At 37.7% G+C, this 14,637-nt stretch overlaps 1 protein-coding gene across 2 annotated transcripts in view; it reads right to left on the reverse strand.

Moving 5' to 3' along the window:
* The window catches only part of UBN2 (ubinuclein 2), a 60,781-nt gene extending 46,339 nt beyond the window's left edge, over positions 1–14,442 (reverse strand). For both annotated transcript variants that reach the window (XM_072964354.1, XM_031674565.2), the window contains exons 1-3: positions 13,959–14,442; positions 8,980–9,072; positions 1,297–1,398 (exon numbers count right to left, since the gene is read on the reverse strand). In XM_072964354.1, the coding sequence (XP_072820455.1) occupies positions 1,297–1,398; positions 8,980–9,072; positions 13,959–14,435 (672 nt within the window). In that variant the 5' untranslated portion in view covers positions 14,436–14,442. The remainder of the gene's footprint in view (positions 1–1,296; positions 1,399–8,979; positions 9,073–13,958) is intronic.
* Positions 14,443–14,637: the final 195 nt, after the last annotated feature.

Genomic DNA, 14,637 nt, shown 5'->3' on the forward strand with positions numbered 1-14,637 from the left:
GTCCATTTATACATGGCTGAGTTCCCTCTTGGGTTATTTAGAATTCAGTCTACTTTACATACAATGTTAACACTAGTACTAATGCTTTATGCTTGAGTCTCAGACTACATAATTCTGCTGGGCAAGCCAGTCATAACAGACACAACTTGGTGATGCTAAAATAAAAGACTTGCTCCTAGTCCACAGCAAATCAGAAACCAAGTGCAGTCTAGAATTGAGGACTCTGGACTTGAGTTCCAAATCAAGGTCAAGACTCTTGAAAACATTCCACTCTCTAATCTACAAAAAGGCTGACAACCTTTTTGGTAACAGGAAGTCCTCTCTACTGCAAAGGGCACTGTCAACATTTTCCTTCTTTAGGCTACCTGGTATGGTAAAGCAGTTTATGTCAGGACACACCAAAATAATACAAGAGTATGACAGGGTATCCAGTACGCCTCATACTGGAAGTCCTTCCTCTCATTCTCTGCCCACTGTATGCCTTGTCATCACCTACACAACCAAGCAGTGTAGTAGCAGGAAAAAGATGTTACTGATTTGTGGGTAGTGTAACAGCCACCTCAGTGTCACTTTCTGTGTATCTTAATTACTTAACACTGCAGAGGATATCATAATCCCAGGGTTTAGATTACTCTAGCACACTGTGAAGAATGTAAGAACGTATACCTTACCTATCCCCAAACATGACACGCCCTCATTTATTTGCTATGTGATCAATGGACTGCTGTATTTCTCAAATGCTCTCCCGAATTCCTCCTCCTCTTATAAGAGAAAGAGGATTCCAGAGGAAAAGTTGCAGAGCTTGATCAAAACAGACTGTGATAAAAGCTGGCATTCAATTACCACCACTACAGTAAATCTTGGCAGCAATAAAAAAAATTAAGTACATTGTCAAGTCATGTGCCAGATTAACTTCAACCCAGTAGCTCTAATCTTCAAGATCACATGGTTCTCATCTAGAAGTCATTTCAAAATACACCTGCCCAAATTTGGGAATATCAACAAAAATTCAAGATGTAAATACCCTTTAATGAATAAATCCCACTCCTAGAAATTTATCCTACTCATGTATTTGCACTCGATAATTACCTTACATCCACATTCACTCTAGTACACAGAGATGAATGTCTGCAGATGCTCAATTATTTTTAAGCACATAAAACTGGAAACAATTTAGACATGTATCAATAGGGCATTAGTAAAAAACATTTACTGCAGTATTTAATTACTTTATCCTTGAATTCTACTAGCCAAATAAACAAAGAATTGCTGCTATATTAAAGATACATTACTCACAGCCTCTGAGTTATCAATAAATGGATCTGTCTCATCATAGCCAAAGCCTATATCAATTAAATCTTGTAGCCGATCTTTCCGGTGTTTACGGGGTTTCCCACCCTGCAAAGAACAGATATGTTAGACTGATTCAGTACTTGTGCTGTCTCCATAAAATTAAAAAATACCTGTCAGAAGAATTTCCAAGTAATTTCTGTAGATAATTCCCCTCAGGAGGTTGCATTTAAGCCCCCTTACACCTTGAATGTAAGAGTACAGTATGTCAAGGAGGAGACAAAGAAACTTTACAGAGAAAAACCTGGCCAACATTACCCAGCCAGGTGATCAAGGTCAACATCAACAGCCATAAGTCATCTTGAGAGCATGCACCACTGACACGATGTGACACAGATGACACTTTACCTTTGTGTGGTCTCCCTTTCAAAGCCTGTAACCTCAGTTACAGGTCAATCGTGAGAAAAACATCATGACCAACTAAACCACGAGAAAAACATCAGACAAACTAAATTGAGGGACGTCCTACAAATAACTGACCAGTATTCCCCAAAGCTGTTAAGATGATCAAAAACAAGAAAAATCTGAAAAACTGTTACAGTCTAGACGAGCCTAAGGAGACATAATAACTAAATGTGTTGTGGTTTCCCAGATGGGACCCAGGAACTGAAAAAGGACATTAGGGGGAAACTAGCAAAATGTGAATAAAATGTGGAGTTTAATTAATAGTAATGTACCAACGTTGATTCGTTAGTTGTAACAAATCTACTACACAAACATAAGATGTTACAGGAGAGAGTAAGACTAGATTGAAGCTCTTTGTATTATCTTTGCAACTTTTCTGTAAGTCAACATTCTTAAAATTATTTTTTTAATGTCATAGAATTATTTATACACATAGACATACAGGAAAATAAAAATGAATGCATGCAAAAACTGGTAAAATCTGATTAAAGTCTGCAGTCTAGCTGACTGTATTGTGCCAATGTCAATTTCCCAGTATGGATAACTGTAGTTAAATAAGCTATCACCACTGAGAGAAACCAGGTGATTTGGTACAAGGGGCCTCTCTATACTTGCAACTTCTTGAGTCTATAATTCTTTTGAAATTAAAAAAAAAATTTCTTTAAGTAAAACTACACCGAAACAAACAAACAAAAGAACCATTAGTATGGATTCCATTATTCATGTCATACTTTATGGAGCCTTTCAACGCTGACTGATTACAGTATAAAGAACTCATCCTATTTCAGGTATAAAATATTACACGTATTCTAAAGGTTATATACAAGCTTGTTATAAGCAGTCTAAGTGAGAAGGAGGGTCAATATTACTGCGGCACTACTAAAACAAGTACTTAGTTCAGTCTCCAGAACTCATTTCAGACATCCAAATTTAATCACGCAAATCAACTCTCCTTTCTAAGCATCTTTCTAATACCTTCTCCATCTCTGACTTTTGTGTTGCAGGAATGGTACAGGAGTTGGGGAAAAGGATGCTCAGAAAGAGGAAAGAAAACAACCAGTTCTAGGATCCTGCCTGCCCGCATACTACCACTGAGCTAGAGTGAGTCCTACAGAAAGTACGAGCTGCAAGACACGACGCTCTCCGTCTGTTCAATTCCCACCGTGCATGCCTCTCAATGCAAAGTGTGACTGGTTCTAAGCAGTGAAAGACGGCTGAGTTTTGTGCAACATGGCCCTTAAACGAAAGCAAATTGCTTCATCTTTATTTCCACGTAAAGAAACAATGATCTTTTCCAGTGTTCAAGGGAAAAAACAATTATGCTGGACTTCCTAAGAAATGTCTTCAACATGGTACCATCCCTTTCTAAGTAATCTGTAAAGGGAATTCTGACTAAATTCTATTTGTATTACATATTGATGTTAAAAAACCTAACCCCCATAACTATGACTCCACTGTATGCTTTTCAGAAACAAAACTATTACAATATCATCACCACCGAGAGAGTCATTTTGGTGTGAGATAAAGTAGTGGCTCATAATTATTTTAAGTATAAAAATGTATTGCCTTTCCACCCAGTTGAGCAGTATTTACTGTGAAGAAGCAAATTTCATAGGCAATTATATAGTTATTCCAAGATATTGCCATTCTTGGGGGAAGGTATAGCTCAAGTGGCAGAATGCACAGTGAGCATATCCAAGGTCCTGGGTTCAATTCCCAGTACCTCCTCTATGAATGAATGAATGAATAAATACACAAATAAATAAACACCTAATTACCTCTATCCCCCCCCAAATAAAAACAAAAAAAGAAAAAAATGCTCCCTCAATTAAAAGAAAAAAGATACTGCCATTCTTTAAAACATAAGTAGACAAAATCAGTTTTAAAAGTCATACCAAAAGAAAATCAAGACATTTTATAAATATACTTTGGTTTTTGATTAAAAACAGTGCTAACTTCATCAAATATCTTATTTATAAGACCGCTCAGAATGACTTTCATATCATCAAATCTAGTCTTATCCTTCCTTTTAAAATAACTATGAACCTACTAGGGCTCTAAGAGTCCAAAATCACATTGAATTAAGCATCAAAGGTGGTATCCGAAGTCTATTTGGTATAGTAAGGAGATTTTACAGTCACAATGTAATTTTACATATTAATACTAATAAATGCCTAGCAGAATACATGTCCTTCCTGTTTAGAGAGTCATTCAGGTTCAAACAGCCTTAACTGCTAGGTATCAGTACCATGCTAAGCACTTTCTTTTAGATTATTGAATTTATATCCAATTCTAGGATAGCATGATCTTTCAAGGTGGCTGGGATAACAGAACTCTTTCAACTGTATCCTGCTTCCTTTACTATAGGAATCAACAACACAAATTTCTAATGTCAGGACTTGGACTGAACTATTTATTGAGATTTATGCACAACAACTAACTTAGTATACTCCAGGTAAAAGTTAAGTGCTGAATACTTATACTGCCCTTTCCTCCCCACCCAAAAAAAAAAATATATATATATATATAGCAATTGATGCTGAATATACACTGAGACATCACCTGAAGAGTAACAGAACAGAAAATATGACACGGACAATAAAAATAGGACAGAATAGGGGAAAAAACACAAATCATTCAATACAGGGTTTTATACTCCCTACAATTTCTGTTATCACTGCTTTTTAACCACCAAAGCTGTCTGAATTCTTCTTCGAACAACTGCTGCAAGATAAGGCACATCCTGTACTCCCTTCTCCCTCAGGCGGCTGCCTGCTTCACTTTACTCAGCTCCTCTCCAGCACAAGCAACAGCTAGATATGCTAAAGACCACAAAAAGCCCATAAACTTGCCTCTCAGGCCTCACAACAAACCTCAGAATTTCTCATGAACATCACTCTTAGACCCAGCCACATCTCAACGTATCTGATTTTTTCTCCGTATCTGGAAATCCCTAATTGAGTTTAACTTGCTCAGTTCTCTGAAACTTCCTATAAATGCACGCTCCTCCACAATGGAAATGGTACATGCTCCCACCTGTACCATCAACCACTCTGCCTGCGGAAGAGAAAGGGCAAAATGTAAAAGTAGATAAACTGATGAGTTAAATATACCAGGAGAAAAAAAATAGTGAAGCAAGCACACAAGGGTCTCAAAGGCTTGAGAGTGGAATCTGGCCCCACACGTGTCTAAGTTAGAGGCCAACATTTAAAAGAAAGAGATAATAGAGGAAAATCCAGTTTTCAGCCTTCTTTTAAGAAATGGAAAGATCTGGTATCCCTGAGCTCAAACTCCTGCAAAGTAACAAAGGCTGGACTGAGTAGCAGTGTCCCCTCTAGCAGGGCAGCTGCTGTCCCATTGGGAAGAATCCCTCCACCTTTACCATCCACCTGGCCTGCTTCACCGATTGATCATCGGGCATCTGGGGACATCTCAGTTTGCTACTCCTGAATTACAGGACATTAAAGTAACTACAGGACAGTAAACTATAGGTCAATGAATATTTTTGTCTTTGTTGTTTAAAAGTGATCTTTTCTGAGAGCCTAGGATTGGACAAGGTATCTTCTCCCAGGTCACTTGGGCTGATGATTTTCTTAAAGGGCTCCAAATAAATCTGTTCCGCTTTTTAAGAAGACCACAATAGTTAAGAAGAATATGTAAGAAGTTATTGGAGGACCAAAGATACAGATTCTATTTGGAATAGAATGCCTGAACTAAAAGATCAAAATCAGTGATCCCACTGATAGTCAACAGAAGTTAAAACCACACAGATGTTTATGTTAAAAAGAATTTATGACATGTACAGAATAACACAGAGTAATTCTCTGTAAGAGTGAGATGTTTAAGTGACTAAACAGCATTTCACATTAGAGGGCACAAGTTGGCTAAGCAGACCTTACTTTCCCCTCACACATACCAAACCCATAAAAAAGCCAAGAGCCTTCCGTAAGGTCAGCCAGCTAGTTAATATAGCAGAGATAAGGTCAGAATCCAGCTGTATTAACTCAGAATCCGGTGCTCCTTCCACTACAATATACTGCTGCTACTCTCTCTCATCTACCGACATCCTACAAAGGATAGAAAGGAGATTCAAAGTATCCATTCAATGGCTCTGCACCAAAGTCTCCAAAATTCCTTCCAATTTCAAGAATGGGACTGGTCCTTCCGCTCACTTTCAGGTCCCCAAGGGAGAATCATTCATTTTCACAGGCACAGCTTTGCAATGCATTTGTGTCATATATATTTTGTCTTCCCAATTATTTTGAACGTTTCTCCAGGAGATGACAAATACCATGTCCCTTTGTGTGCCCAACACAAATGCTCAAATATTTTATTATTTATATACAAAATTTAAGAAATAATTGCATCTCTTGTTCCAAGAAACAAAGGGCTAGAAGTAACCTTAGCAGTTTTCAGAAATAATGACAAAGACATCTAAGTTAAATTATGAAGGGGAAAAAAGTAAGAAGGAAAGGTAGCTAGGGATGTAAGTTTTATTTGTGTTTTATAAACCTCAAAGAATTAAGCCATCTTTTTGTCACCCCCCAAAAAAAACCAGAAAAACGAAATCTAACTTGGGTTGGTTAACATCTTATAAAATTTTACACATAATATTTAAAAGATTTTTTTTACTTAAAATATAAATATATATAGTATATTTATAAGTATATATGTCACATATGTATAAATATAGACAGACAGACAGACAGACATCTGCATGTACTATCCCTGAACACCAGTAAAAATCTTTGTTGTTTAAGAATGATCTTTCGTGAAGCTTAGAGGCTAAAGCTGTACAAGATTATCTTCTACCAGGGTGGGAGATACGGCTCAGTCATAGCGCACATGCTTAGCGTGCATGAGGTCCTGGATTCAATCCCCAGTACCTCCGTTAACAACGACGACAAAAAAGATATTTTCTCCCAGGTCACTTTTAGCCTGATGATCTTCTTAAAAGTTTCCAAATAATCTGTTATAATATATACATTTAATACTTATAGATATAATACTCATGGCATGATTTTAGGTTTATGCACATGCAGCCCTCATTTTAAATCTCTACTTAGAATGGAAGTAAGAGAGTCAGTAGCCAAAATAAAAATCTAGGGAAGAAATACAGCCCATTAATTTGGATATAAGAAGAGTAACAGTTTAGTCCTGCACAATGACAGTGCTTGGATACATCCCAGTTACTTGAAACAATTGCATACATCAACTTTTTCAGAACATTTGCTTTCCATGCCAAGAACTAACCAAAAGCTCCCCAATAAGATTTAGTGCTAACTCTCAGGTACATTACTTACAGGATATGCTAAGAATTTTCCATTTTCAAAGGGCAATTCTAATCCTTGGTTTTACAACCCATGGGGAAGAAAAGGCACTCTAATACAGTGTTGGAGGGAGTGGAAACTGGTAATTTGATAACACTGTACAAGCTATAAATGCATAAATATTTTGCCACCAAAATTCCACTTCTAGGAATCTGTCCTACAGATAAACTTGAATATGTGTGAAATGCCATGTTACTAAGTAATTTACTGCAGCACTATTGTAAGAGCCAATTTTTGGAAACAACTGAAATCATGTAGGGGCTAGTTAAATAAACTCTGGTATGTCCATACAACGGAATACCATATAGCCTTAAAAAGAGCAAGAAAGCCCACTGTCCTGATTTGAAACAATCTCCAAGACACAGTAAATGAAAAAAGCAAAGAGCAGTACCATGTAATGTATTCTGTAACATGTGCAAAAAGTAATGTGAGGTTGGGGGAGGAATACATGTATACAGAGAGATACATATAAAATGACTCTGCAAGGACACCCAAAAACAACACTTGCCTCTACAAAGTGAGACTAGGTGGGTGGACAACAAAATGAAAGGGAGATTTTTCATTCTATACTTTTAATTTTTGAATTTGAACCATGTAAATACATTACTTGGTTAAAACATTAAATTTAACCAATGTATTAATGTGTATTAAAAGTACAGAGAGTATTTCAGGATTTATTATCTGATAACACTGTATTGTACTAAACACTACAAATTAGTGTATTCCTTCTATCAAAACACTCACCAGCCCACTGCTAAGGATATTATTATACAATCACAGAACAGAGCCAGAAGGGGCTTTGAAAAATCTGAACTTTTCAATTTACAGATAAGAAAACTGTGGCCCAAAGAGATTAAATAACCTCAACAAAGGACACAATTAGTAAGAGGCAAAGTATGGCCTAGAACCTGACTCACATTTCAAAATACTCTCATGTATTTCCCCACCCCCAAACTGTTTCTTCATTACCACAAGGAGCCAACAAGTGTCATCCAAGGCCCAAGCTGCATTTTGAAGATAATATGAATGACGGAGCTAGTGTGAGCTGACATCCTATCTCTGTGAGATACTTTTCAATATTCAAAAGGGAACCACAAGGGATAAGGTCCTGCTTCTCATAGGTTATGTTTTAGCAAAGAGCCATGGGGTAGCTAAAGTCACAGGAGAAGCATAGGGATGTGTGTGTGTGGGGTCTTCCAACAAAGCCAATTAATATGAGAAAAATTAAGAAAAATGTTAAGCAACTTCACAATCAGGTATTTAAATTTATTTTTGTATTAAAACAAACACCAATCTATTGTGGCACAGAATATAAAAGATACATGAATTTTTAAGATAAGACACACAGAAATTTCGTGCTGCTTCTGACTGATCCTGATCTCAACAGCCTAGAAGTACACACACTCATTTCTCTTAAACTCTTAAGAGGCAGGAAGGCTTGAGAACTACTACACCAAAGGAATTAAAGCAGTGTTCTCAATGGCAGTGGAAAGAGCAAACGATTAGAGCAAAGCAGACTTGGATATGCAGACTTGTTCTTGCCACTGTGTGACCTTAGATCAGTTATTTAACCTTAAGCTCAGAGCCTCAGTTTCTTCATCTGTAAAAACAGTCAGTATTACTTACCATGCAGTGTTGTTATAAGGATTGGAGATAATTACGATAAGCAAACGGCCTGAACTGTAGGAGTACAATAAATGATGGCCACTATTACAGCCATCACAAACCTAAAAGAATTTTTATTTGACCATCTAATCATTTATTTGGATTCAATTTGTTAGAACAAGATAATGTGGGCAATAGATATTATCAGCATCCCCAACCAGTCACAGGAAAAAAAACCAAATAGGCCAAGAGAATAAAATGACCTAAGTGAAGAGTTTATTATACTCACATATTTCATTTCAAACTTCTTAGCCAACATTTCCACTTCTTGTCTCTCTTGATGATCATCATTAAACGGGTCTTCCATGTAAATGGGCTTCTTCTGTTTCAAAGTGAATGGGAAAAGAAATAGAATTATCAGCACTACTTCAACCAGAGTTAAATATATCTTTAAATTTAATAATGAGTCACTTTTTCCAAATAGTAACAAATAAGTTGGAAGCATTAAAATGTAACTAGAAAGGAAACTAATATAACATTGTAACTCAACTATATTCAAAGTTTTTAAAAATTAAAAAATTCAAAATTCAGAAGTTTAAAAAAAAAGTAACTAGAAAGAAACATTAATTTGTAACAAAAATATTTGCAGTTTTAATAAACCATTACACATTCTAAAGTTTTTTGGTGCTTAAGAACTCAACAATTCAAACTATCTTCACCCGCTAAATGATCTATGGTCACCCCATCCAAAATAAAAAGGCCAAAGACACCTAAGAAAATTAAGTAAAAATGAAAATCCCACTTATAACTCTAGTTTGAGATCATCCCAACAAAGATTAACCACTTTGGTCAGAAAAAGCTTCTAAAAGGATCTCTAGGTTATTAATAGAGTCAACATTTAATCGCCTGCCCTGAGTTATCACTGGAGTATCTGTAGCTTCCACAGCTTTTTATGAGACCCGGCACTGACAATCTCTGTATCATCTACATCCTGTCAATGGGTATCCATTCAGGGAATACATACTGCTTTAAAACAAAGCAGAAAAGTTAAATAGCTGCAAAGAGATTACATTATCATGGCTTCCTTCTAGCAGGGAAGAGTGGAAATCTATCATAATACATGGTTTAAAACACACACACACACACACACACACACACAGCTAGGATCCCACATTAATCATCTATTGACCAAAACAAAAAAGATAAATCACATCCTTTACTCAAGTTTACTATTTTAGCAGACATAATTCATATATATTTTGTCAATATACAAAAAAGCCCAAACAAGGAGCAACATATGGATAAGAATGCTATTTTTATCCAATTATGAACTGACTAGTTAATTTTTTTTAAAAAGGCTTTGTTTTTACTGCTGTAGCATCTTCAAGCAGTAAAAATCAAAGTATATTACAGCTGAAATATTGGATACAGATCTGTCCTGAAAGGCAAGAAAAAAATGCATGCAGGAAGGATGATTTGCACACTTTGGAACTGAGATATTTCATCCTGGATATAAAGGCTGAGATGTGATTAATCTAAAAATGTGACAGAAAAATATGGACAGAATGAATATAAAACAATTTATCATACCTAGGGCATTAGAATAAAAGGATATTTCTTAAACCTTAAAGGAATTAATTTGTAATCCATTTTTTAAAAATTGTCTATTGTAATAAGTAATATATTAATAGACTCCTTTATCCCAATAGCTACCAAAGGAAAATACAAATATGATCTGAAAGGAAAGAAACTAGCAGAAATAGACTTATAATGAAATTAAGAAATACTAGGCATGTTCAGGATATAGCCTTAATTTGAGACTAAAGTTAAGGACAATAAACAACCACCGTATCTTGCCATCATTAACTGTTCCCTCATGTCATTGTGAAGTCCAAATTCTAGGTTTTACTATCAGTCTGACTCATTTTATATGTGTAAATATAAACACATGGACACATATTTTTAATAAGAATCACCTAATATGCCATTCTAAAATATTTTATGTAGACTTTATATAGGCATCAAAAGTAAGATCTCTTATTTACTCTTGATAGTGTATAACAATAAATTTAAGAAAATGGACTCACTTTTCTTTCACAGTTAAGAAATAACAGCTACCCACAATCATGGCTATAAACTTTACATTTTTCAGGTGAAAAACAAAGGTCTGACAATTAGTATATATTAAGACTACCAACTACCCACAGGCAAAACTGAAGCAATATTTTGTCCTTTGATGTTAACTCTATCACCGCCATTTTCAGGAAATCTTTTATTTATATTATACAAAATATGCAATATAACAAGCATTGGAATACCACAGAATTCTGTGGAAACAGTATAATCACATTAACACTATAATCATTTTTCTTTTTATACTAAATGTTTGATTAATCATGTTCACAAGATGTTTTCTGGTTAACTGATCTTCTGGTTTACTAAGAGTTAAAAAAGAATTTCTTATGTATCCATTCCCCTTAGCCAGAAATGGTGAACAAATTAATCTCTGAGTCTAGAGATGACTGCAATGCCTCAATCTCAATCAGGGATCAATACTCTACAGAAATAACAATGTTAAAGGTTTACTTAACCTGTGTCCTGACAACCTAGGAGGGGTTTTGTTTTCCACATTTTGTCAACATACGCTCATTTAATTGTGTTTCTCCTTATTAATAAAAAGCACGTTTAGAAAAATTTCTGATTGCGTTTGGTTAATTGGGGTTTTAATGTTCACTCTGTATTTATGAGGGGGATGATTTAAATTCACCCCAATATAGATGGTATTCACATGTAACACAGATGTTTTTATACCTACACCTATCAACTAAAATCTTATTGGGTGACAGATGGCTATTTTAAAATTTTAAAACCTTTTTCCTTTTACAAGATCTCTTTTCCTCCCTTTTTACTCTTATATATTGTTGTCCAATTACAATAACTCAAAATGAAAACTATTTTGAAAACATTACGTCACTAAAAATAAACTGGACTCTTCACGAAGGGAAGAAAAAACAAATTTGGGAATCACCACTGTGCAGATCAATTCTATTGGACGTATTTTGCTTTTTGATGGTTTCTCTTGCTAGGATTTCCTTTCATGCAAATGTGACAACTTCATTTATAAAGGTGTTTTCTACATTTTCTTATGTAATATATATGTTCACTGGGAGTAATCACAGGAAAATCCGGCAAATCTTTGTTGCAGAGGTACATTGTATAAACAATGGATTTTTTTGGTTCAGTAGAATATGACAAATGATATACAGATAAATATACAAGAAAACTGGACTAATATACTCTAAATTGATAGTATAAACAGAAAAATTAAACAAAATTATTCATCTCTCTCCCATTACATAAAAATTATTAGTTCTGACATTATCAAGTTAATAAGGTAGGGTGTCAAAATCAGTTTTATATTTATACTTAAAAGATACATATTTATTATTAATTTAACACGGCATGAATATTACAGCATAAAGAGGATCATAAGAGAGGTCTATGTACTTCTATAATTCTCATTTCAGTTCATCTTGGCAGGACCTTCTAAAGTTAAACTATGAGTTAATTGTAAGAAATTAAGTTTTACTAAGAATTGGTACTAGTATAGGAAGAAGTACTAATAAAATTATACATGGCCACTCTGTGTATCAGCTTCCTTATTTGTAAAGGGGGGATAATGGTTCCTGTCTGATGGAGCTCTGCTGGACTAAACTCCGTAAGCCATGCACCATACTTAGAACTGTGTCTAGCACATAGTAAGAACTCAGTAAATGTTAGCCATGATTATGTTTTTCCCAAATATAATCACCTGTAATTTATCAAGTAGATTAGGGAGTAAAACTGCAAACCTACTTAGATTACAAGGTCAAATACAGTACAATTTATTTGAAAACTGCTCTAATTCAATATTTTCAAAATTCTTTTGGGGGAAAAATGGCATCACTTTACAAATAAAAAGGACACTAAAAGTGAGTCCAAAGGGCAAAATGCTTTGTGGATATGACCAGAATGATCTCTGTCCTTAACAATTCATTTTGGTTGCAAACATTTAGTAATGATTGGACCACGCAACAATATTTGTAAATAATCATCAAAAGATTAGCTGGCCTTAAAATCTAGAGATATTGTTTAACATGATATTTTCAAACTAAGTCATTCATTCAACTATAAAGATAACTGAAGATGAAAATAAAACAACTGACTTCTGGAGCCCATTAGACCTGTGCTAAAGCAAAACCTAATAAAGAGCATAATCTCTAAACAACAGAGGAAACTGTTCTCCTTTTACTGTTATTCTATCATTTCCCTTTCTAGTTGACTTCTGAAGATCACCAATAACAATAAAAATTACAATTACCAACAAACCTCTCTCCTATCCCCATTGTTCACCAGTTCCACCAAAAGCATACCTATAAATTTTCAACAGTTTCTAAAAATTCAAAGCAAAGATTTTTTTCATGATTCTCCAAAAATTACAATGCCCAAGTGCAATATCCTGTAACTGGGACCTATAAACTAACGATATACACTCAAATAAGAATACGATGGTGGGCGCCAAATAAAACAAGAGAGACACCCTTCCATTCCATGAACAAATTCTAGAGAAAACAAAGCTAAAGAGGTTTACCAATATCAACACGAGACAGAAGAATAAGGAACCAGATAACTGACCCACTTAACCTTCATTCCTGAAGTGGAATCCTTGGTCTGAAACATTTTACATTACTTTCAAATCTCCTTCAATTAAGAAAAATACCCCACGCTTGGAAGCATATCTCAGCGCGGAGCAGAATAAATAGCGATGAAGGTGAGGATGATACTGGAGGGGGTTACACAATCTCTCTCCTTCAGACTGGGGGGCGTGTCCCCCAAGGTTTTCTCTTCCTTTCTACTGTAACGACTCCTGGAGCTCCACAAGCAAAACCCAACAACGCAACTTGCAGGGCCCCCAGATTTTGTGTGGGAAGCAGAGAGAAAAGGAGGAAATCTGAGGCTTCGAAAGGTGCAGAGGAAAGCCGGCTCGGAAAGGCGTTTGGAACGGGCGCACAAGGGGGTCGGTGAGCCGGCTAGGAGCCTCGGCCAACCCTGGGGCGCAGAGGGAAGCAGGACCAACCGCCCGTCCACCCACTCGGCCTCTGCTCCCTCCAGCCACCCTCCGAGGCGACCCGCGACGCGCAAAGTGGGCGTCGGAAGGTGCAAACCACTGGGGGGGGGGGGGTCCTGAGGCTCCCCGGGTCTGGGGGATGAAGGAGGAATCTTCTATACCCGTTGTTCTCCGCACAGCAGCAGCTCCGGATAACTGAACTCCACGCAGCTCTCGTCGGTGGGATCCTTGAGCACCAGCTCCAGGCGCACTGTCTCCCTCGGCGGCCTCTGCGGCGGCTCGGCCCGGGAAGCCGACTCCCGCTGCGGGGGCGGCTGCAAGTGCAGCTGCGGGAGCGGCGGCGGCGGCGGCGGCGGCTCGGGCCGCGGGGGCTCGCGCTGCAGCGACATGGGCGGCTCGGCGCGGCTGACCTCGCGCTGGGGGAGCGGCTTCTCCCGCGGCGGGGGCTGCGCGTCCGACCGGGGGGCAGCCTCCCGCGGGGCCGGCTGCTCCGTCCGGGCTGGCTCGCGGTACGGCTGCGGCTCCAGCCGGGGGGGCTCGCGAGGGTACTCGGGCTCGCGTTCGGCCCCCGGGTACTCGGCCTCGCGCCGCCTCACCGGTGACAGGCTAATAAACGCTACTCTGCGTGGCTCCGCCATCCCCACTGTTCTGGCCCTCTGCCTTCGCTCGAGCCGGCGCTCGGTTCTACGCCGAGTTGTTTGCCTGCCTGCCCTTCCTTTTGCGCTCCGTCGCTTTTCTTCCCTCCACCACCCTCAGCCGTCTCCGCCGACGCCACCGTGAGTGCGGACCGTGCCCCCTTCCCCGCCACTATGTTCTGATGGGCTCCACCACCATCGCCAG

This window comes from Vicugna pacos, chromosome 7, assembly GCF_048564905.1.
Source record: "Vicugna pacos chromosome 7, VicPac4, whole genome shotgun sequence".
Taxonomy (NCBI): Eukaryota; Metazoa; Chordata; class Mammalia; order Artiodactyla; family Camelidae; genus Vicugna; species Vicugna pacos.